General features: G+C 40.5%; 1 protein-coding gene across 2 annotated transcripts in view; it reads left to right on the top strand.

Moving 5' to 3' along the window:
- The window catches only part of FAT3 (FAT atypical cadherin 3), a 334,054-nt gene that overhangs the window by 248,296 nt on the left and 60,995 nt on the right, over positions 1-24,763 (top strand). For both annotated transcript variants that reach the window (XM_074152937.1, XM_074152928.1), the window contains exons 8-12: positions 1,314-1,524; positions 5,525-9,598; positions 16,961-17,157; positions 18,187-18,340; positions 21,115-21,348. In XM_074152937.1, the coding sequence (XP_074009038.1) occupies positions 1,314-1,524; positions 5,525-9,598; positions 16,961-17,157; positions 18,187-18,340; positions 21,115-21,348 (4,870 nt within the window). The remainder of the gene's footprint in view (positions 1-1,313; positions 1,525-5,524; positions 9,599-16,960; positions 17,158-18,186; positions 18,341-21,114; positions 21,349-24,763) is intronic.

The following is a 24,763-nucleotide window of genomic DNA, read 5'->3' as shown; positions in this document are numbered from 1 at the left end:
CAAGCAGGAAATTATTTAATCTCTTGACATCTGGTCCTCTCACTCAAGGTAATTTTCAGAGTTTCTGAAGTTAGGCTGAAAGTTATTTGAGAAGTTATTCACAGGGAGATAACCGCTTTCCTGCCACAGACAGTGCTACAGCCTTTCTGAATACAAGCCTCATTTATAGTTTACTTTTACAGACTTATTTCAATATGTAAGTTGTTGATACACAAAATAGCTTTCAGCGACATTTCCAAATGTTTGGGTATGCAGAAAAAAATTAATTACAGGTTTTTTGCTCAGTTTGCGTAAATTACAGAACATAGATCTGTCTGTTTTCAAGTGAAGAATGTATATTATGGACTGGAAGTTAATAAAAACATAATCTCTGTTAGTTTAAACATTGTAGTCCCCTATTTTCTTTAACCACTTAAGACTCCTGCAGAAGAGATCTTTGAAGAAGCAGCTCATGGTATGTTAGGTATGAGGCCAACTTTGGGTGGGGAGTGCGGGAATCAGAGAGCTGCTGTGAGATCCAGTGAGCCGGAGCTCAGTGGGGTCTCAGCTCACAGTGTAACAAGCTGCAAGTCCTTTGGCGAGCAGGCTAAGAAACAAACAAAAGCACAGAAAGACATGGCACATTTCCCAGTGCTTGAGTTTGATCTCCATAATACAATAAGGGTACTGTTCTACTTGGAGAACCAAACTTTTGGGGATCATGTTGGCAGGATTGTCAGTGTCGCAATGCTGAGATTTTTAGTATGGGGTTGAGAGAGGTGCAATAAATGGTACCTGTGCTGGGAGTGCTAAGCATTTAAGGTAAATCCTACTGTTTACTGTTGATATTGTGATCTTCAAAAAGGTATGTACATATATAATGATGGACAAGCCCATTGGCAGCTACAAACTCTAGACTGACACACAACTGATCATAGTAGGTAAAATTGTAGCTCTTTGAAAGAAGAAAAATGGGCAAAGTATGTTAGCCTTTATGCTTTAAAGCAGGGATTGGCAGGACAAAGGCATGACCATTTATTATGTATTCAAAAAAAGTATTTGTTGCAAACCTGAAACTGAATTTAAGATGTCATGTAGTTACCACTTTAGAAGTTCATGTCATGATGTGCCATGCATTTTTTCACAAGTGAAAAAAAAAGTCTCTAAGCTCTTCCCGTGTCTTTAATTTTACTATCTACCAGACTTTGGGACAAATGGATTTTTTTATTACTTTGTATAAAATAGAACTGAATATCACTAGCACTCAGATGAGTAATATTTATGAGGTTTTACTAGATAGATATCAAGATGTCTACTATGCACTTGTTCTATAGGTCCGAGATCAAGAATTCCCTTACAGAAGAAACCTGGCGAGAGTCATCATAAATGTGGAAGACTCCAATGACCACAGTCCATACTTCACCAGCCCGTTGTACGAAGCCTCAGTGTTTGAATCAGCAGCAGTTGGATCAGCAGTCTTGCAGGTCACAGCTTTGGACAAAGACAAAGGAGAAAACGCAGAGCTTATCTACACTATTGAAGCAGGTTAGGACAGAGGATGGAAACGTAGCATCATGATTCATGCTATGTACAGAGCAGTGCTGTGATGGTGACACACAAGTCAGCTTCTTTGGTCTACCTTCTCCTGTAGGGCTGGGCAAAAAGACACACCTTCTTGCTGGGCGTTTTTTTATTTTGAAGCTACCATACCCAAAACTTGCCAGAACAGAATCTTATTCACATTCACTAGATGGCTGCAGAGCCTTTTACCTCTAAGTCATTGGTTCAAAACCATCACAGAAGATTGTTACTGAAACTACAGCAAGTGAATTGTTTTCAGGTTGCTGGCTTCGGTCTAGTACACAGTGGATCTTCGATAAACAAGTGCCACCACAGCTGGTACGTCCTGGCATCTTTGCCAATATTTGGATCAGATGAGCATGGAGACTAACAGCAGGGCTGTGCTAAAAACTTCTTCCAGCAGAGCTGTAGCAGTTCAGTGGCACAAGGTCTCTTGAAACTCTGGAAGGGCATGGTGATACCAGATTAAAATTGCTCTTGCATTTATTTACATTCATCACATAATCTATACCAGCAAAAGCATTCCTCTGCTGGTGTAACAGCACAGCCATGGGAAATCTGCATTCTCTCTGCCACACATGCAAGTGAATGTAACTTTCTCTGGCTCATATGGATCTGAAGTTAAGAATTATCTCTGAGATAAACCATGAACATATACATGAACATATATACAAGAGGGGTGCCTAGAAAAAGAGAGAAGGAAGTAGAAACTGGTAACCTTTGTGGGTTTTAGTTTTTCATGTCTACTTTTTCTTTTTTAGTAATATGAATCTTTCCATTATAATAATAGAAAAACTTGAAACCTATATTGCCCTAAAAAAAAAATCTCATATACTGCCGATTGTCCCCATATTAATCAGATCACAAGCCTTTCCCAGCAGGAGGCTCTGATCCTACAGGATCATTATTGATCTTTTTATTATTATAAAGACTTGTCACTACCTAGGATGGCTTATGTCAATTAGGAGCAGCTAAATGATAAAAAAATAGGTAATGAAATAAGAGCATCTACACACTCTCATGTTGATTTAACTTCATGTAGTTCAAGCTCAGACCTTAAATTAAACTGATATAACCTGAAGCTTAGCGAAGAGCCAAGGAACTTTTTTCTGTCATTACCGTGTATGCTCTGTGGAAGTCGAGTCCCTTAAGCAAACCAGGAGGTGAAGTCTTTTGTAGCTAAAAGTGCTGAACTTAGACCCTTGTGATTTTACAAAGATCTTAACGCTAAAAACCAAATATTTCCTTTATGCACTGCATTTGGTCTTACCAGTTATTTCTCAGTATTCTCCAGTGGCCTTTAACTATGTCCAGGGGAAATTTTACACGTGCCCAGGCAGGACAACACTGTGCCTTATAGTACAAACTCTGAGCAGACCAGATCAGGTTCCTGGGGCAATGTTTTTCAAGACTGTTCCCAGTTTTTTCTTGCCACCTTATTACTATTATGGGGTCCAACCCAATCACCTATAGGTGCCACCACAATGTAAAGAGCAATCTGACATGCTAGGATTATGGCTCCTTTACACCAGTAATGGAGTCATACATGATGCAGACAGAAAATACAATGATTAGAAAGGATGCTTTGGCTATTAGATAGCCCTTTTTAGTCTGCGCCTTCTTCTCTTTTCTAGAGGCTCTCTTTTCCATTACAGCCTGTTTCTGTTTCATCATGAGCTCTCCCTGCAGTGTCAGACTTCAAACTACCATTTACTCTAAGCCACACACTCCCCCAGTTTCATTATCCACAGATGTTCCAATCCCAGATGCATCAAAATTTTGTCCTCTGTTGCTGTAGTTTCTACGATCTATAAAATCTGCAGTTGAGGATACCGATTTTAAGTACAGCATTGAGATTGTACACAACCCTTTCATTCAGGGGAATTACTTACATCACCTTAGATGTGAAGAGAGCAATTGGTAAAGCAAGTAGCTTTTGTGTAATTTCATAAGAAATTCCTAAAGGAGAAGAACCAGCTCTGGCCTTACATGAGGCAGTCAGTGGCTAAAAATTATTTGTATTAGTAAGCACTGACAAAATAACTGCAGCAGCATTTGTAGTGTCTGCAAATGTGACAGTTACTGTGATCTTTATGAGAATTTGTAGCTCTGGCAGAATCTCAGCTCCTCAGTGAATAGCGCAATTTTGTTTTAGCTAGTAGAGTAAACTTTACCGATCTGAAAGGATGGATATAAATAGAAAGCTACTACCAGTATTGAACTACATACAGTAGTATGTAGCTTAAATTAGCCTCCAATCCCCAGAATTTACAACAGATAGTGAATCACATCTTTAAAATAGTTCACATTAACTCACTTCATTTAGCATTCCATGTATTTGGTATTCCAGCTACAATTTTCACATTTACTGCTCTGTGCACAGCACCTGTAACAATCACCATTAAAAGAAAATGTCTTGTTTATCACCAGTTACCTAAGACATATTTCTCTCCAGGTCATGGATGGATGCTTGGTTGTAGATTGGAAGCAGTTCTGGATTTTAACGTGTAAATTATAACAGCAGGAATATGTTATAATGATTGGATTCACTGTAACTCAGTGCATTCTATTTAGAACCAAATTCAGAAAAAAGAGTCATAGAATCATAGAATACTTTGGCTTGGAAGGCACCTTTAAAGGTCACCTAGTCCACCCACCCTGCAATGGGCAGGGACATCTTCAACTAGATCAGGTTGCTCAAAGCCTTGTCCAACCTGACCTTGAATGTTTCCAGGGATGGGGCATCTACCACCTCTCTGGGCAACCTGTGCCAGTGTTTCACCACCCTCATTGTAAAAACTTTCATCTCTTCCATATATCTAGTCTAAGTCTTCCTTTTTTTAGTTTAAAACCATTACCCCTTGTCCTATCACAACAGGCCCTGGTAAAAAAATTATCCCCATCTTTATTTTAAGTCCCCTTTGAGTATTGAAAGACCACAGTAAGGTCTCCCTGGAGCCTTCTTTTCTCCAGGCTGAACAACCCCAACTCTCTCAGCCTTTCTTCAGAGGAGAGATGCTCCAGTCCTCTGATGATTTTTGTGGCCCTCCTCTGGACCCGTTCCAACAGGTCCATGTCATGTCTGTATTCTTATACTTGCCATGCACACAGACAGCATCCTATACTTTAAGCAGGGACTCAAGGAACCAGCTGATTGCCTAATAAAGGTGATCTCTAATTACAGGGTAGGGATACATATCAAAAGTTTTTAATCTGTCTTGCGAAAGAAGAGGTTGGCAAAAAGAATGAAAATAAAATAAGACCCCAAAGAAGGTCCTTGGTCCAAACTTGATGTTTCCACCTTTATGCAGTCAGTGATATCCCTGCTTTCATGTTATAACAGACATTTCATGACATTTTCTGCTAAATCTCATTCATCTAGATTCGACCTCCTCAGAGATCATATAATAAACCTTTGTGCCACAGGATACTTGAATCTCTTTTCTATGCTATTTGTTCTGTTTTATTTTTCTAAATGCCACTTTAACCTTTTTATATTCAGTTCTTTGAGTCTTGAACTACTGTAATCTTCTCTACGGTTGCTTAATATCCCCTTCAATTAAGAGCCTGAGTTGTTATCCATTTGTCATGTAATTGGCTTGTTAGCCTCTGATCTAATTTCTTTGCCTTAGGTGTACATGTATTTGACTAATTCCCATATTTTAGGGATGCTTTTTCCTACTTCAGTAGGAGTAATGTACATGCAGCACTTGCTCAGATGTTGATACTCGGAATCAAGATATAGATAGCAGCACCTGAGTTTCTGAAGGTTTGAACACCTATACCATCTAATGAGATGCCTGATTTTCAGAAATGAAGGCTGGAAGAGCCTTTAGAATTCTTTTATGTTGGTTTTTTTTTTCAATAACTACCTTTAATAAATTGCAGCTAATTGCTCCTAGTTTAAATTATCATTAGGTATGTTGGATTTCATTTCTAATTTGTTTCCAATATTTGTTTTTAGGAAATACGGGAAACACATTCAAGATTGAACCAGTTTTAGGGATCATTACATTACTGAAGGAGCCAGACTTGACCACAATGGGACAATTTGTTTTGTCAGTCAAAGTGGCTGATCAAGGTTCTCCACCACTGTCTGCAACAGCAATAGTGCGGATATCTGTGACAATGGCAGATAACTCCCACCCTAAGTTCACTCTCAAAGAATACCAAGCGGAGGTTAATGAAAATGTGGATATTGGTACTTCTGTCATCTCTCTCTCTGCTATCAGTCAGTCCACGTTAGTTTATGAGGTTAAAGATGGGAATGTGGAAGGAGCCTTCACTATAAACCCATATTCTGGAGTGATCACCAGTCAAAAGGCCCTTGATTATGAGCGTGCTTCCTTCTATCATCTCATCATCCAGGCAACAAATATGGCAGGCATGGCATCAAATGCCACTGTGAACATTCAGATTGTTGATGAAAACGATAATCCACCAGTTTTTCTCTTCTCTCAGTACTCTGGCAGCATAAGTGAAGCTGCTCCTGTAAATAGCATAGTCCGGAGCATGAATAACAGTCCCCTCGTGATACGTGCCACTGACTCTGACAGCAACCAGAATGCTTTGCTTGTCTACCAGATTGTTGAATCTACTGCAAAAAAGTATTTTACGGTAGATTCCAGCACAGGTGCCATCAGAACAATTGCAAATTTAGATCATGAAACAATAGCCCACTTCCACTTCCACGTGCATGTTAGAGACAGTGGGAATCCCCAGCTGACAGCGGAGAGCCCAGTTGAAGTGACCATTGAGGTAACTGATGTCAATGACAACCCACCAGTCTTCAGCCAGGCTGTATTTGAGACAGTCTTGCTCCTGCCCACATATGTTGGTGTTGAGGTTCTCAAAGTCAAGGCTACAGACCCAGATTCAGAAATCCCTCCTGAACTAACGTATAGTCTAATGGAAGGCAATATGGACCATTTTTTAATTGATTCAAGCACAGGAGTACTCACCATTAAAAACAATAGCCTCTCCAAAGACCACTATATGCTAATAGTAAGAGTATCTGATGGGAAATTTTATAGCACTGCTATGGTGACAATAATGGTAAAAGAAGCCATGGATAGTGGGCTCCATTTCACACAAAATTATTATTCCACTTCCATCTCAGAAAACAGCACTAATATCACCAAGATTGCTGTGGTGAATGCTGTTGGTAACCGCCTCAATGAGCCTTTGAAATACAGTATATTAAACCCAGGCAACAAATTTAAAATCAAGTCCACCTCAGGAGTCATTCAGACAACTGGCATCCCCTTCGACCGAGAGGAGCAAGAGCTGTATGAGCTGGTGGTGGAAGCAAGCCGTGAACTAGATCACCTTCGTGTCGCTCGAGTGGTGGTGAGGGTTTACATTGAGGACATAAATGACAACGCCCCAGTGTTTGTAGGGCTTCCATACTATGCTGCCGTGCAAGTTGATGCTGAACCTGGTACCCTGATATATCGAGTGACAGCCATTGATAAAGATAAGGGTGAAAACGGGGAGGTATCTTACCTTCTGAAGGAAGACTATGGACATTTTGAAATCGATAGAGGAACTGGCAGTGTCACTTTAAAAGAAGCCTTCAATTCTGATTTATCTAATATAGAATATTTGGTTGTCATTCTTGCAAAAGATGGTGGTAACCCTTCACTGTCTGCTTCGGTAGAGCTCCCCATTACTATTGTTAACAAAGCAATGCCTGTATTTGACAAGCCCTTCTATACAGCTTCTGTGAATGAAGATGTAGAAATGCACACACCAATTTTAAGCATAAATGCAACGAGTCCAGAAGGCCAGGGTATCATTTATATCATTGTTGATGGAGATCCCTACAACCAGTTTAATATCGACTTTGATACTGGAGTTCTGAGTGTCATCAGCCCACTGGATTATGAAATAAATTCTCTTTTCAAGCTGATGGTGCGAGCCAGCGATGCCCTCACTGGCGCTCGAGCTGAGGTCACTGTGGACTTGATCATTAACGATGTGAATGATAATCCTCCAGTTTTTGATCAGTCAGCTTATAATGCTACTTTGTCTGAAGCATCTTTGATCGGGACTCCTGTACTACAGGTTGTTGCTATTGATGCTGACTCTGACAATAACAAGATCGTGCAGTATCAGATAGTCCAGGACACCTTTAACAGCACAGACTATTTCCATATAGACAGTACCAGTGGCCTAATTCTGACAGCCCGGATGCTGGACCATGAATTCATACAGCAGTGCAGCTTGAAAGTCAGAGCGACCGATAATGGGTTCCCACCACTGAGCAGTGAGGTTCTTGTTAGTATCTCAATAACAGATATGAATGACAACCCTCCAGTTTTTAACCAGTTAATATATGAATCGTATGTGAGTGAACTGGCACCTCGGGGTCATTTTGTGACTTGCGTCCAAGCCTCTGATGCTGACAGCTCTGACTTTGACAGACTGGAGTACAGCATCCTATCGGGAAACGATCGGACCAGTTTTATTATGGACAGCAAGAGTGGTGTTATCACGCTTTCCAATCATCGCAAACAGAGAATGGAGCCCATGTACAGCCTAAATGTCTCTGTGTCAGACGGGCTGTTCACCAGCACAGCTCAGGTGCACATACAGATCCTTGGGGCCAACCTCTACAGCCCTGTGTTTTCGCAGAGCGTTTATGTTGCAGAGGTTAGAGAAAACGCTGCTCCTGGAACCAAGGTAATCCATGTGAAGGCAACAGATGGGGATTCAGGTGTATACGGCCAGATAAGCTACTCCATAATAAATGACTTTGCCAAGGACCGATTTTTGATTGATGGCAATGGGCAGATTCTGACAACTGAGAGGTTAGACCGAGAGAACCCACTGGAAAGTGATATCGGTATATTTTTGAGAGCCCTCGATGGAGGTGGCAGGACTACGTTTTGCACTGTGAGAGTGATAGTAGTGGATGAGAATGACAATGCTCCTCAATTTATGATGGTCGAATACAGAGCAAGTGTCAAAGCAGATGTTGGGAAAGGTTACTTGGTGACCCAAGTGCAAGCAGTAGATCCAGATGATGGAGCCAATTCCAGAATTACCTATTCTCTGTATAGTGAAGCCTCCGTTTCAGTAGCTGATCTGCTTGAAATCGATCCAGACAATGGATGGATGGTCACTAAGGGTAGCTTTAACCAGCTGAAAAACACCGTTCTGTCATTCTTTGTCAAAGCAGTTGATGGTGGCATTCCTGTAAAGCATTCCCTCATTCCTGTCTACATCCATGTTTTACCCCCAGAAACTGTTTTGCCTTCCTTTTCTCAGCCCCAGTATTCTTTTACCATAGCAGAAGACACCCTCATAGGTAGTACCATTGACATTCTGCATGTTTTGCCTAATCAGGGTGCTTTATATAGCACAGTTAATGGTGAGCTGACTGAAAACAACAAAGATGGGGTTTTCATCATAGAGCAAGACACAGGGCTCATAAAACTGGATAAGAGACTTGACCATGAGACAAATCCTGCTTTTCACTTCAAAGTTGCGGCCACCATTCAGTTAGACAAAGTAGACATTGTGTTGACTGTGGATGTGGAGATTAAGGTATTGGATGTAAATGATAACAAGCCCATGTTTGAAACAGCTAGCTATGACGCTATAATAATGGAAGGGATGCCCATAGGAACAAAACTCATGCAAGTTAAAGCGGTTGATGCAGACTCGAGTGCAAATGGACAGGTCACATACACACTCGCGGTGGAATCGGAGCTGGAGAAGATCACGGAAGCATTCACCATTGACAGCAACAATGGCTGGATCAGCACACTGAAGGATCTGGACCATGAAAAGGATCCTGCTTTCACCTTTGCAGTGGTGGCCTCAGATCTGGGGGAAGCTTTATCCTTGTCATCAACAACCTTGGTCTCAGTTACTGTGACGGATATAAATGATAACGCACCCGTGTTTGAGCATGAGGTGTACAGAGGGTCAGTGAAGGAGAGTGACCCTCCAGGGGAAGTTGTGGCTGTTCTTAGCACCTGGGATGAAGACACATCTGATGTCAACCGGCAGGTTAGCTACCATATTACAGGTAAGAAACAACTTGCATACTTTCTTCCCAAAATGAGCTTTACTGAAGAACTGTGCATGTGTCCAGTTGTGTCCAGTTTAGGTGAACATTTAGCAGGGTTTTAGGTAAATTTTCATTGTGAATCCAGCAATTGCATCTCTCTCCTTTTTTGGTTGGTTTTGTTTTTGTTTGGTTTTTTTTTTAATTTGGACAGAATTTGCAGCAACTAGCAAAGCTGAAAAGAGGGAAGGGGAGTGTGTGTATGTCTGTCTGGGTTATGCTCTCTCTAATTTCCAAGATTAATGCTTCATGATTTGCTGCAGTACAATGTAGTGTGACCCATCAACCCATCGTAATTGGTGTGTCAGCTTGGAAACCATCATGACAATGTTTCAACCAAGGGAAGAAGAATATTTTATTCTAAGGAGAAAATCCTTACATTTTCAAGCATTTAACATTTTTTGAAATAGCATTTTTCTTTTTGAGATAGGAAAATGCATGCAGGAGCCACTGTTTGGGGGGCAGGGTTGGGGAGAGGCAGGATTGGGGAGAGGAAGGAAGGAATTTTACATTGGAAGGACTGGGGGGATGCCATTTCTTATCAGCACAGATTTCTGGCCAGGGAAATAATAATCCACTTAGAAGCACTGGTTAGCTGCCATGCATTGTTATATACAGCATAAGGCAATTTCTATTACATTACTAACATATTTTTCAAAGTGTGGTAACATTGCTCTTTCCTGTTGTGCTATATTTATTATCATTCTTTTCTCCTAGATTCAGACTGGCTTTTGTGTGAGTATGTTATGAGTGATGGGCTGCTGCAGTTATTTTTTTCTGCTTACAGCTTGCATTGTCCAATAGATTTTCTTAGGGAACAACTTTGTCACAACCTTCACAACCCAAGAGCTAATATTAATTACATAGTAATAACTAGATTATTGGACAAATTCACATTTTTCTCACTGGATAGAATTTGAATTACACAAGACTGCATGAAAGTAGCAGGCTATGGGCAAAAATGACTTAACTAACCAGATAACAGTTTGTATATTTTGCTCTGGAGGATAAGACTTCTTCATTAGCTATCAAATTGGAAACGGCTGTGGGATGGTGAGTAGGGAAAGGTGGGATGTTCCACTTAGCTGTAGATTGTCCGTGTTACATCAGTAAGTAACTGAAGTAACATCAGAAATTCATTCTGACCACTTACAGGAAAGTCGATTCAGTTTAAAGGTTTTCAAAGGCTGTGTGTTTTTAGCGTGATATGCTGCAGGATATTCAACACATGACGTTGTAGTATATTACAAGTAGAGGCAAAAATAGTCTTGTGGCTAAAACATGGGATTTGGAGGCTTTGGGCAAGGTGCATTAACTGCCAGTGCCTCAGTTCCCACATATATAAAGTAAATAATAAGTCCAAGAAATTTTGTGATACTTGAAGGAGTTTGGGGATCCCAATATAGAAAGTACTATAGGAAATGCAAGTCTTTCTGGTTTGTAACGGATATGTTAGTGTACCATGATCGTTAGCTAAAGGTCCTGTTTTCTCTTTGTTCTAAAGTCTTTTCAGTCATCTCTATAATGAATTGTGCTTTCAGTTACATGTTTTCTTCACATTCCTGCGCTTTTAATTTAGCAATAACTGGACTTTTGAATAATAACTGTCTGCTGTGACGCAAAAATTATAGATCAATTTGTACATTAATTTCTATCACAGTTTAAAATACGTCGGATATTTTCCTGGTATTTTAGTTTCTGAAAACATTAGATATCAAAGCCCAAAAGTTTCTCTAATGCCTACTGTACAATTAGTAAAGTGCATGAGCTCAGAAATTCCACCGTCTTTGAATATATCCTTTGAATTTGGGAAATGCACATGAAGAAATTAGGTTCTTTTGATTAAAATGTCAAAACATATTAAAGTATAGTTTAACTAATGAAATAGTCTATTCACACTTTACCCAAAGTTGAGCTCAGGAACTGCACTTGAATTTTTCATGAAATCATATTAGCTAGACAAATATTCAAATGCTGTGGCTTTCTGGAGGCATTTTGAGCCATAGAAACTTCTGTGAATACAATAAACAAACTCTGCAGAAAAAGAGGACACTGACAAAACGGGAGAAGAAAACAAATTATGAGAATGACTGTGGATCCACCAAAACCAGTTTTGTGCAAATGCATCTGGAGAAAAGTGGCACACGGAAGATAGATGGAAAAAATCATTGTTTAGGAAATGAAAGAAATAAACATTCTGAGTCAGATGTGATAGCTGAAGAGCCCTTTGCACTCTTTCGAGAAATGCAAACACTTATTGCAGTCTTCTGGACTTCTGAAAAGGGGTAGATACATTCTGATGGATAAATATATATTCTGGAAAGTAGTTGCCATTTTCAAATCCACCTTCATTTGCATTTGAGGGTGCAGGAAAAAAATTTGCACTTACCCTTTGTTATTAGTAGTTTGGTAACAGCTGGAGATGTTCACAAAGGAAAAGTACTATGTATAAATCTTAATAGAAAATCAATAGGAAGTGCAAATGACACAAATGCACTTAGGGAGCACGGTAGTTTTCTTTTGAAGGCTCATTTGAGGTCATTGCCTATATCATTTGAGGCAATTTGGCTAAAACTAGGGCTTGGCTGATGTTTGGCTAGGATGTTCAGCCAGCCTAGACCCAGCCAGACATTACTGACGTTTAACTGTGGTAAACTAATAAAAGCCACCAGAAAAATGTCAGTTGCTAGGACTTTGGTACAGTAAAGTGTTTTGTGTTCCTCAGCGATGTTAATTAGGCTCCATCAGGCACGTAAATGTAAGGACAGAGAATAGTCTTTAAGCTTGGTTCAGCTGAATACAAGGAAGATGGGCAATGTGTTTGGGAAGAAAGAACTGGCATTGCACGCAGTACGTTGTTTGGTAGGTTGATTGCCCAGTATGAGCAAAGTGGCATTTTTTGTTTGTTTTTATTTTATATTTGAGATCCTAGAGTTCTGAAGAAATGGATGTTTCAGTATTTGGGGAGGACCTGTGCTGCAGGCTGAAGAACAGTCTCTGCAATTTTACGATACTAAAGCTAAGAGGATTGGGTTTATCATTTTGGCAGCTCAGTAAACATGCAGCATCTTAAACTCGGGGTGGGGGATAAACCTATTGATTTTATGTGGTGCAAATGCCTAGAGTTCTAATTGGGAATTGAAGCTATCTAAATAAATGCATAAATATAAGAGAGAAACTAAATAAAGAAGTTGGTAAATATTCAGATCCCCGTCCCAGATTGGGACATTGCAGTGAAAACTGATACCGTTGGCTTCTAGTTTTCAGTTCCCTTTTAGCCGTTATAATTCCCTCTGTGTGTGCTTTAGTAATGATGTGTGTCAGGGTTTGTTTATTTTGGATCACTGTGTCTCTGTATTTCATTTGTATCTGGCTGTTTTCTTTCTTTTCTTAAACTTGAGCTCGATTTGGCTTTGTACTATTTGCTGACTAGGGACGGAGGGAGAGCATTATTTAAACTTTGAGTAACAAAAGATAAAAGATAATGCTGATTCTTTTAGCCTCAAAGCCTTTCTAAAAAAGTTACTGGAGTGTTTTTTGTAGCTAGCACTTCACTGTTGTGACATTCAAAGTAGAACATAAGAAAACTGCCAAAAGATTTTAAGGAATCCATTAATGCATGTAGTCAGGAGGCTTCCGTTTAGAAAAGCTACATTATTCAGAGCGAAAAACTAATTAATTAGAACACCCCTAGGAAACTGAATCTGCTTACATATATTAGTGAAAAAGTTAATTAATCACTGCAGAATGAGATCTGCGTCAAGACATATGTATAAGTACTAGAAAATGGTTCCCTGGGCCACAGTGTGGATTTTTTTTTGCCTTTCCATTTTTTAAGAATATTTCCTTGATGGTATTTCAGTGTTTACATCTCATTATTTCTGTTACACTTTATAGTACAACTTCCACCTTTGTCTTCCATCAACAGAGCATGTAGCCAGTCCTGAGAAGAAAAAAAAAAAGAAAGGTAGTGCTAATGAGAAAGGCATGCAGATAAACTGTTATGCATTTGCTGCTTATTGCACAGGTTTCTTGGTGGTTTAAATTGATCCTTTTCCAGTGCAGTAAACCAGGGAAAAAAGGGATCCCAAGGAACATTTTTTTATACATACTCCCCAAATCCCTGTGTATGATTTAAAAGCCATTCCATCAACAACAAAGCAACAGTGATTTTAAAATTGCTCCAAGCTAGTGTTACTGCCAGCCATAAAAGCCACCAGCTGATTTTAATTAGATTTTACCGCTCCTCTTTTCTTAGCAATGGGATACCCATACCTTGAGTGTATTGCTTCGTAGTTCCTTGGGACAGTTAATCATTTCCTTTTACAAAAGGACTAATATGCAGAAAAGTACTGATTGATATCATGAAGCTAAATAGGAATATTTAAGACCATTTTTATTAATGGTTTACAACATTAAACTCACTATGACAAGATTACAGCCTTTTATAAAGGAGAGTTAAGCTTTTTTATGCTGGTGTTGAACTGAATGGAGAGAATTTAATGTCAGTCAGCAGGGGTCTACCTTCTTTGAAGTCACATTAAGACTCAAGTCAATGGACAGATTCTCACTGCCTTGGATTGTATTCAGATCTGGCCTGTAGTGCACATTGACACACTGTGTAACCCTCTTTAGGAGAAATGTGTTTATATCACACAACAGATTAAACAAGGTTCAACTGAGTCCTCTGATGATTGTTCCAGACTGTAATAGAAATGGAAAATTTTCCCACTGCCAGTGGGAAAATTGAGATCCACTTGGTTTTGTGATCTAAAAAGGTGATTTTCTATCAACAGAAAATATCTATGTTTTAGTATATCAGTTTTGTGCTCTGTATGATTAGAGGGTCTTTTATAATTATCATGCATACCTGACTAATTTTCTGGAAATCTTATTCATTACAGCGTGCTTTTTTGACACAGTTACAGCTAGCACAAATGACGATGCTTAACAAGAAAGATTTGCCCAGCCTGTCTCAACTGACTTAGTTTTCATATTAAATAGAAACCAGTCTACCTTGTCATTGGTAGCTAATGAAGAAGGCATATTACAGCCTGTGACCTCTTTTTTGCTTTTTGATGCAGAAAGAAGGTATCAAATGTGCATTAGACTTTTTTGCTTACTTTTAAGTTCAGTTCCAAGTTCAGATCTTTTCTGCCTTGTTTTTCCGCTAAGACGGTTCCTGGGAACTGACAGAATTGTGACACTAGAAGCAACAACAGTGACGCCTAATCACTCGACAGCAGAGACAACTCAAATAAATTCAGCTTTGTATTTTTTTCTTAGATACTAATTTACTCAAACATTCAACACAACTACTAGAGAGGAAGCTTTAAGAACCTGGTCTTGCCATTGAGCTTGGACCAATCCTGTGACATGTTTCAGGACCCTGAATAAGTTGTAAACAAAAGCACACCAGCATGGTTCCCATTCTTGATCCTGTTAAAAGAAAGAATAAACATTCACTTAGTATTTTTATACCACATGGAAACATGGAAAGTAGTTCTCATTGCCTTTCTGCATGGGAGAGCACAGGATAAAGCTTAATATGGTGGGGAAAGAGCTAGTAGTGGGTTGTCTGGAATTATAGTTCACCCAGTGGAGCAGCATGATGCCTTTTTCTATGTCCTCACCCAGTTTCTAGAGCACATGAGTTTGCTATAGCTACAGTGCTCTATGCAGATAAGTGCAGATATGTTTTTACAGAGCACAGTTATGTCAGACACTGGGCACAGACGCTGGGTAGTTGGCTTTACTGGTTTTGTCTGGGGTAGAGTTAATTTTCTTCATAGCAGCTGGTGTGGGGCTGTGTTTTGGTTTTGTGACCAAAACAGTGTTGATAACACAGGGATGTTTTAGTTATTGCTGAGCAGTGCTTACACAGAGCCAAGGCTTTTTGTGCTTCTCATACCACCCCACCAGTGAGTGGGCTGGGGGTGCACAAGGAGTTGGGAGGGGACACAGCCGGGACAGCTGACCTAAATTGACCAAAGGGATGTCTCATACTGTATGGCATCATGCCCAGCAATCAAAGCTGGAGGAAGAAGGAGGAAGGGGGGATGTTCAGAGTGATGGCGTTTGTCTTCCCAGGTAGCTGTTACACATGATGGAGCCCTGCTTTCCTGGAGGTGGCTGAAGACCTGCCATTAATTCCTTAATTTGCTTTGCTTACACACACAGCTTTTGCTTTACCCGTTAAACTGACTTTATCTCAACCCATGAGTTTCTGCACTTTTTCCCTTCCAATTCTTTCCGCCTTCTCTCTAGGTGGGGAATGAGTGAGGAGCTGTGTGGGGTTTAGCTGCCTACTGGCATTAAGCCACAACACTGATTTAAAAGATTTTACTGTCTGGTCAGACAGGGGGCTGAGATCAAGCTCAGAGAAAGGTGACTGAAGGTGGTTTCTTCACGGAGCAGTCAGGGGACTCTACCATTTCAGATGAAAGAGTAAATAACTGTTGGAAACATTAACAACAACTGTGCCCACCTTGATTATTTTACCCTTCGGCGTGTGTCATGTCCTTCCTTCCTAAGGATGATGTGGACCAAAACTTTCCCTCTCACAGTCTGCTTTTGTCACCAGGCAATTTAATGATGTAGAAGAGCAACATTGCCAGGTTCAGTGTCAGTGTTATGGCATGATAAAAAGCTGTTCTGCTTCATCTTCTGTGCTCCTTTCACCAGCTTTCACCCTCAGATACATTTGATCTAATTGTACTGCTTATCTTCCAACTGCTCCTCAAATGACCTCTTGTTAGGACTGTTTAATACTGATGTGTCTTCCTGTGTCAAGTAAACTTTTTTTAAAACTAGAATTTTAATAAGCAGAAGAACGGCGCAGCTGTATGATAAAGCTTTCATTAGAGGATTCCTTAATAGAACCCACTTCCAGTCCTTGATTGCATAATCAACAGCTAATGAAATTGTCTTGGTAACAAGAGCTACGGTGTATTACATCCTCTCCCGAGACTAAGTGGAAAGACAATTGTACCAGCCTGAGAGGACTATTGATTGTTCACAGTTTGAATTTGATTGCCCTTACGGGGAACTAAACAAGAGATCATCTTCAGCTCTGCTAAATGGATTTTGTTTCCACTGAAAGTTATTGGTTCACTTTCATACAAGGCATTCGGGGGGCAATAAACACAGGGAGTGTAATCTCATTACAGATTTCCTGAGTCTGCGAGTTTGAAAGCACTGATCACTGTAAAACAAATGACAACTGCTTAGTCCAGGTCCTCTGCAACACATCTGTGTGTTTAAACTAAGTGGGAGCTCTGAAGAGGTGCCCCAGCCCATGGCGTGTTGTTTGTCTCATTGCAGGAGGGAATCCCAAAGGGAAGTTTGCTCTGGGACTGGTTCAGAATGAGTGGAAGGTTTATGTTAAAAGGCCTCTAGATCGAGAAGAGCAAGACGTTTATTATCTGAACATCACCGCCACGGATGGCCTGTTTGTAACCCAAGCTGCTGTGGAAGTGACTGTCACTGATGTTAATGATAATAATCCAGTTTGTGAACAGGTGAGTTAGCAACACCCATGGCAATCAACCATTGTGTTGAAAGCGATGGTTTCCCTATGGGTGTCCCTGCTATTTGCAGGTAGTCACAGGCAGTGATCATTTTCATCCTTACGGTCTTAGTTGAAGAATCTCAAGTGATCTGGGAGAGGAGTAGGATGAAACAGTCCTGTGAAGCCCAGATGAAAGAATAATGGTGTAGTAAAGGTAGCAGAGGATTCTTCTTCACAGTGGCCTTAGTTGGCTTTAGAAAAAACGAAGCATTGTGAGATGGCACTGGGCAGCCACTCCTCCCCTGCACAAAAAATGTGTTTTCCACAATGTGGAAATGTTTTCAGTCTAGTTTCACTCCAGCCTTCCTGAACGTGGCAGATGTCAGAAATCAAGTGGAAAAGGCAGAAGAATGTAACTTGCTCTCATGTTGTTGGTAATGCATGCAGTGTGGCCTGGCCACAGCTTCCACAGTGCTAGCTGTCTCTTATTCTGTGGAAAGGTAATGTGGGGAACTGATTTTACTGCAATAGAAAGGTCTGTGTGAAAGAAAAGGCACAGTGAAACCGAGTTCCTTAATGGAATCTGCTCACAGAATCTTTTATAAACATAGACCTGTATGTATATACTCATATATATAATTCCTATCATTACATTATCACTGCTGGACCACTGTCATTGCAGGCACCACTCTGGGGAATCACAGTGTATCTCCCTCAAAAACTGCTGGATGAGCTGATAAAAACAGCTATCTTAGTTAGCACACTCATCAAAGTTTCCATTTCATCAGTGCATTTCATGGAAAATAAAGAATGAGACCACATTTAACACAAAAGAGGAGCGCTGTTGAGTGTAATAATTTGGCATTGTTTTGTGACACCTCAAAGCTTAATGGTGATTTGCATTTCTAGGAATATGTTATGTAAAGAAAAATTGTTTCCTATGTAGAAAGATGCACTACAGGGAGTTAAAAAAAAAAAAATTTGCAAAGACTATAAAATACTGTTACAGCATAACTTACATTTCTGGTTTTGTCTCTAGGTTGCATACACAGCACTGTTTCCTGAAGACATTCCATCAAACAAAGTCATTCTTAAAATCGGTGCTAAAGATGCTGACATTGGGTCGAACGGTGAAATTCGCTATTCTCTCTATGGTCCCGGGAACAATAAATTTTTCTTAGATCCAGAAAATGGTAAGATGACAGCTGAATGTTTCTGACTATCTTTCTTAATCCCTTGGCATCAGTGAGTGCCAGTTTCCTTAACTAAAGTTAGGTTACACTTGGTTATCAGCCAGTTGTTCAGTAATGGCAGGCATGGATGACCACATCAGAAGTGGTGGTTGTAGGAAGGAGGAAGAAGGACCTCTTTGTTGGCCAGTTTGAATGTTATAATCAGAACAGTGGACACTGACTCTTTTGTTTCCCTGCCAGACCTCAAGTTAGGCCAGATATGTATCACAGAATCATAGAATCAGAATAGTTTGGGTTGGAAGGGACCTTTAAAGGTCATCGAGTCCAACCCCTCTGCAATGAGCAGGGACATCTTCAATGAGATCAGGTTGCTCAGAGCCCCGTCCAACCTGACCTTGAAGGTTTCCAGCGATGGTGCATCTTCCACCTCTCTGGACAACATGTGCCAGTGTTTCACCACCCTCATCATAAAAAAATTTCTGCTATCTAGTCTAAATCTTCCTTTTTTAGTTTAAAACCATTACCCCTTGTCCTATCACAACAGGCCCTGCTAAAAAGTTTCTTCCGATCTTTCTTTTAAGTCCCCTTTGAGTACTGAAAGACCACAATAAGGTCTCCCCGGAGCCTTCTTTTCTCCAGGCTGAACAACCCCAACTCTCTCAGCCTTTCCTCATAAGAGAGATGCTCCATCCCTCTGATGATTTTTGTGGCCCTCCTCTGGACCTGCTCCAACAGGTCCATGTCCTTCCTGTGCTGAGGACTCCAGAGCTGGATGCAGTACTCCAGATGGGGTCTCACCAGAGCGGAGTAGAGGGGTAGAATCACCTCCCTCGGCCTGCTGGCAACACTTCTTTTGATGCAACGAAACATATGATTGGCCTTCTGGGCTGCGAGCACACATTGTTGGCTCTTGCCCAGCTTTTCATCCACCAGTACCATCAAGTCCTTCTCCTCAGGGCTGCTATCAATTCGTTCATCCCACAGTATTGATAGCATGGATTGCCCAGACCCAGGTGCAGACCTTGCACTTGGCCTTGTTGAAATTCATAAGGATCACACAGGCCCACTTCTCAAGCTTGTCCAGGTCCCTCTGGATGGCATCTTACCCCTCAGGTGTGTCAACCCCACCACTCAGCCTAATGTCATCTGCAAACTTGCTGAGGGTGTACTCAATCCCATTATGTCATTGAGGAAGATACTAGACGGTACCAGTCTCAGTACAGACCCCTAAGGGGCACCACTTGTCATCGATCTCCATCTGGATATTGAGCCATTGACCACTACCCTCTGGAGACGACCATCTAGCCAATTCCTCAGCCACCGAACATTCCACCCAACAAATCCATATCTCTCCAATTTAGAGACACAGATGCTGTGGGGAATCATGTCAAAGGCCTTACAGAAGTCCAGATAGACGACATCCATAGCTCTTCCCTTTCCACTGATGTAGTCCCTCCATCATAGAAGGCCACTAGGTTGGTCAGGCAGGACTTACCCTTGATGAGGCCATGCTTGCTTTCTCAGATCACCTCCCTGTCTTCCATGTGCCTGTCCTGGAGTCTTCTCAATACAGAAGAGGGGAAGATGCCAACAGGGTCATCCTTCACCTTTGGACTGTTGGATGCCAACAGGATCCTCCTTCCACCTTGGTCTAGTTATATTGGTATTTAGACCCTGTAAAAAAGACATTCCTTTTTTACACAGATTTTGGGGAGAAAGGAATCAGTAATGAATTTGTGGGCACAGTGGAATGCTACAAAGGTCTTGTACATTTGGCAGTTGGCCTGAAAAAAGATACTGATCTCTGCTAAGATCTAAATTTTATGGTTGTTATGAAGTGAAGCTAAATAAAATCATTTTCCCATGAATAAAATCCCACCCCTCTGTTATTCTTAGGAATTAGGTTTCCATAATGACAGACTAAGTCCATCCCTGTGCAATGCCTCCTCCGCCTGACTAGCAGTAGGCAGCGCCCACTATTGCCATAGCATTACTGATGGAAGAAGAGGTGTTTGAACATCTGTGCGGTGTGGGGAAGAGGAAATATTGACCTCTTCAAGAACAAATTTTGCATTTAACTGCAAATTACACCCTTTACAAAATTAACCCAAACCTTATCTTCTGACTAGAAGCGGCTATTTGCTGATGTGGCAATGTTTGGCAGTTTATCTATGCAGTGGAAAATGGATCCTGGGTAAAGCTCTCACAGGCTGAATAAGCTGGCTTTTTGTTGTTGTTAATGTCTATTGTAATACCAATCTCTGTATGAGAATAAGAAGTTTGTTTCAAACTAGATGTCAGGGGTATCTACAGGAATTCAGAGCTGGTAGGAGATTGCTTTGTGGGGAGAAGAGGGGAATGTTGATGTTGTTTTTGTATGGTAGCATTAGAAAACTTTGGAGTTCCTTATGACTACCGTCATCAGATTAGGAATGTGTTTCTGTGTCTAGGAGTCTATGAATCTTGGGAATAACAGAAAGACAGACATGAAGAAACAGAGTGGTGTTCATACGGGTGTACTTGTAGGCTGTTGAAGGCCACTATGAGTGGCTTGTCCTCCTTGCACTCATACTGGCAGCTCACTTTGTTGGGTAGAGAGGAGTGCGAAGTGACACTGCTGTGAGCTTTTAACCTATTCATTGGAGTAAGCAAGGTTGATTATTTTTTTTCTCTTTCCTGTTCCTGTGAAATACATGTTTTTGAGATACTCACACTATAGAATTAGTGATGTTGCTACAGCAGTAATGATGACTGTTGCTTTTAATCAATTTTAGGTGAGCTGAAATCCTTGGCCCCTCTTGACCGAGAGAAGATCCCTGCGTACAACTTGGTTGCCCGAGCTACAGATGGTGGTGGCAGGTTTTGCCAATCAGAAATCCATCTTATTTTAGAAGATGTTAATGATAATCCACCAGTATTTTCCTCTGATCACTACACCGCATGTGTCTATGAGAATACAGCCACTAAAGCTTTATTAACAAGAGTCCAAGCCACGGATCCTGATGTCGGTAAGTGTGTAACGCTGCAAACAATAATTGATATTCAGGAAAACTCCGTGGGTTGGTGGAATTGCAATACAGCTTAATTTTTCTACTGCTGCCTCTCCTCGTTCTTTCCTCCTTTTACTTCTGCATCTTCCCCATTTTTTTCTCTTCTTTACATCAAAATGCTCGTGGCTGAGCTTGGCGTAAAGGTGTTACAAACAGAAGAGCGTGGCAGCAGCCACAGAAGCATGTGGTCTTTCATTCTCTTGATCAGTGATAGGTATGTTTAGGTACAAATGGTAGTTTTGGGGGTAAATTCAAGCTTTCTTCCTCCAGTGGTCTCACCTCTTTTCTTGAGCGATGATTTTGAATACCCATGCCCCTATTTATGCAAATAATATAGTTACGTGCCATAGGGACCTATACCTGATTAATCACAGCTTTTCTAGAGTTTTATACCACTATAACTCCCATTTGTTCCAGCTGGTTAGCATAGCGTAAAACTATTGTTGTACACTGTGAATGTACATTATAAATGTTCTGGTTATTTAACTGTGCGTTCTTTTAAAGTGTAATAGTTTATTATATGAGGCCCTTAACCTTGAAATCTGGGACCAATTATAAATATTTAAAGGGTTTTTTCTGCATAACACAGTGGTAAAACCTACCAAGTATCAGATATTTTTTTTTAGCTCCTTCACTTCTGTTAAATAAATAAATCCCATAGTTTATTTTCACTTCCTGTGGTTTTGGAGATGTTTTGTAAAAACTGTGGCCTGAGTAGCTTCACATAAAAAGCAGACCTTTCATAGAATGAAAAAACATTTCATGTTAAAATCTTTTTTTTTTTTTTTTTTGAAGTACAGGGCATGCTGGAAGTCTCAATTGTTACTAAGGCTGATAATATAAATATACAGGAATCAGTAAAGGAGCAGTAAGCGTTCATTAATGTGTCTATGAAAAGCGGCATTATATACTTTATTTCAAAAATAACAATTAAAATGATGATACTGTCCTGCAGTGAAAAGGCAATTACTGGTAGTAAACTACTGAACAATCTGAAGATTGTTTTCCACTGTTGTCTTAATTACCATTTTTCTCATAGGTGAGATGAAATTCAAGGAGAGAGAAGAGACAGAAAGAATTAGAATAAAAAGTTGTCAATAAAAGTTCTTGCTAGCACCAACTTTAAATAATAAGATAGTTAGCAATGAAAAAGAAACCCGTGAGCTAATTGCTACATCTTGCTTCTGAAATTAGATAAGTTAAAGGGAGGAATGCATGTGATGAATGAGAAGGGGCTATGTACTTCCTTAATGATTAGATCTGAAAATCAAACAAGACACTGTATCATAAAAAAGTGATTCTGGTCTCTAAAATTGGTTTTTATATTAATTACTGCTCTATTAGTCCATACTAAAATCACCGATTCCTTATTGCTGCATAAAGAATGAGTTCAGGTAGTGTAATGTTCCCAGCACAAAGAAAAAATGTATTATTGATATTCTTGATGGGCTATTTCTGTAAGGTTTTGTGGAGCATTATCCAGAAAACATCAGTGGAGCCAGTAATCATCATCCAAATCAAGTTTTAACATTCAGGAAACACCTTACAATCAGTGTTAAAATTTGCCGGTTCTTCTGCTTTGGGCTTTAAAGAGCCACGTACTGTAAGGATAGGCCATTGAAATAAAACTTAAGAGAATTGAACCTGTGGTCTGCAATTAAACACAATTTAATATAAAACTGAAAATATTGCAGTCAGACACTGTTGGATAATTACGGTGATTTCCAGTTAATGGGAAAATAGTGTTATATCTGCTTTGTGCCTTTGATATCTCGTAAAGTTCCTAAACTCATAATATCCTGGGAAATTTCAGGACTGGAACATAAATTGTTGTTTAATGTATTTGTAATTTGTATAGATGCTTAGAAACTAGCTGTACCAGCTGGACACACTGAAGGAGAGATGTGATTCTTCTTCACAGTATTCAGCAGAAGAAAATTACTTCAGCTATCAAGCACTTAAATCTAGTTGCATGCAAATTCATTTTACATCACCTCTCCATGTAGGTAGGCATCTTAAATCAAAAGATTGCTTGAAGGAAGAGAGTATACACATGTCCCTTTATTAAAACATATTAGTAACTTTAATATAAGACACTTCTTTTTCCCATTCTGCTTCCATTGGAAATTCTTAAAATTTCCACAGGATGCTATTTCCTGCTAACTCACCACCTTATGGTTTGGAAATCTGCAAACTAAGAAATGAAAGAGAAATGCTGGGTTTACAGGTTTTTAGAGAAGTTCACAGGGAGGCGTGGATTCTCCACCTCCCACTGTCTTCAAATCAAAGTGCCAAATTACTCCATTCTGTTCAAATTAAGGCAGAAGAAGAGTTGGAGTGAATTCTGAGAGGTAATTATCTGAGCAAAGCCATCAGACAACTACAGTATCAGCCCATTTCAAAGGAATTAGGGTCATGCTAGAGCAGCAACACTGAGAAAACCTACGTGGGACTTTGTGGCAAGCGTGACATTAAGAAATTGATAAATATCAAAATAAACCTGGAGCCCAAATTACTACCTAAGCTGCAGGTGCATACTCATTTCCAGGGCTGCTTGTGTTTTCTGCGTGCATAGTGTGTTGTGGCCTCGCTTGCAGAATGCAAGAATGAATGACAACATGGTCCCAGCTCAGCAGCACTTTAAGTCATGGTTGAGTCCTGCCTGAGTTCCAGCTGCTTTGCCTTGCAAACGAACTCCACGCTCAGGCGCATTTCCGTGCTGATTGATGGTGTAGTCTACCACAGGCAGAAGCACTTACTGTACTAATATGAGCAGTGTATCATCTGTCCTTCTGCAGTCCTCTTCATCACCAGTGGGGCACTGGCAGTTCCGTCCACATTTGTAGTCAGTTTAGTGATTTCACTGACCTATTGATTTTTCTCTGGGTTTATGATGAAGATGGAGTTGGAATTTCACTCAGAATGGGAATGACCTTGTCAGCCACCCCTGTCCTGCGTGCCACCACTGCCTTTCAGCCTCTCCTTTATCCCACGGCCAAACCCATGGCTGGTACCTGCTCGTGGAAGTCCTTCCCCATTCCCTACACAACCAACCAGTCTATACGGACTAGGTTGTCTTGGAGCCAGCACCTTGCATTGCACACAGCCAGTGTTCAGGAAAACAAAGGCACGAAGGCAGAGAAAAAATTGACAGGAGTGGCCTTTATTTGGTTGCAAATTGTTCCCTGCAGTGCTTAGACCTCCCTGCCCTGTCCTCAGCTGTGCCTCAACCCCTGTGCCCCTTCTCCAGCCCCAGGGCCCATACAAGTGCATTGGACAGGAGCGCTGGTGACATGCAGCCTGCAAGGAGCCAGCTGGTGCCCAGGTCATGGTCTGGCTAGACAAATCTAATAGTTTCTCAGAAACACAATTC

Source organism: Numenius arquata, chromosome 1, assembly GCF_964106895.1.
Source record: "Numenius arquata chromosome 1, bNumArq3.hap1.1, whole genome shotgun sequence".
In the NCBI taxonomy this organism is placed as follows: Eukaryota; Metazoa; Chordata; class Aves; order Charadriiformes; family Scolopacidae; genus Numenius; species Numenius arquata.
This window is presented reverse-complemented; position numbering and strand designations above follow the sequence as displayed.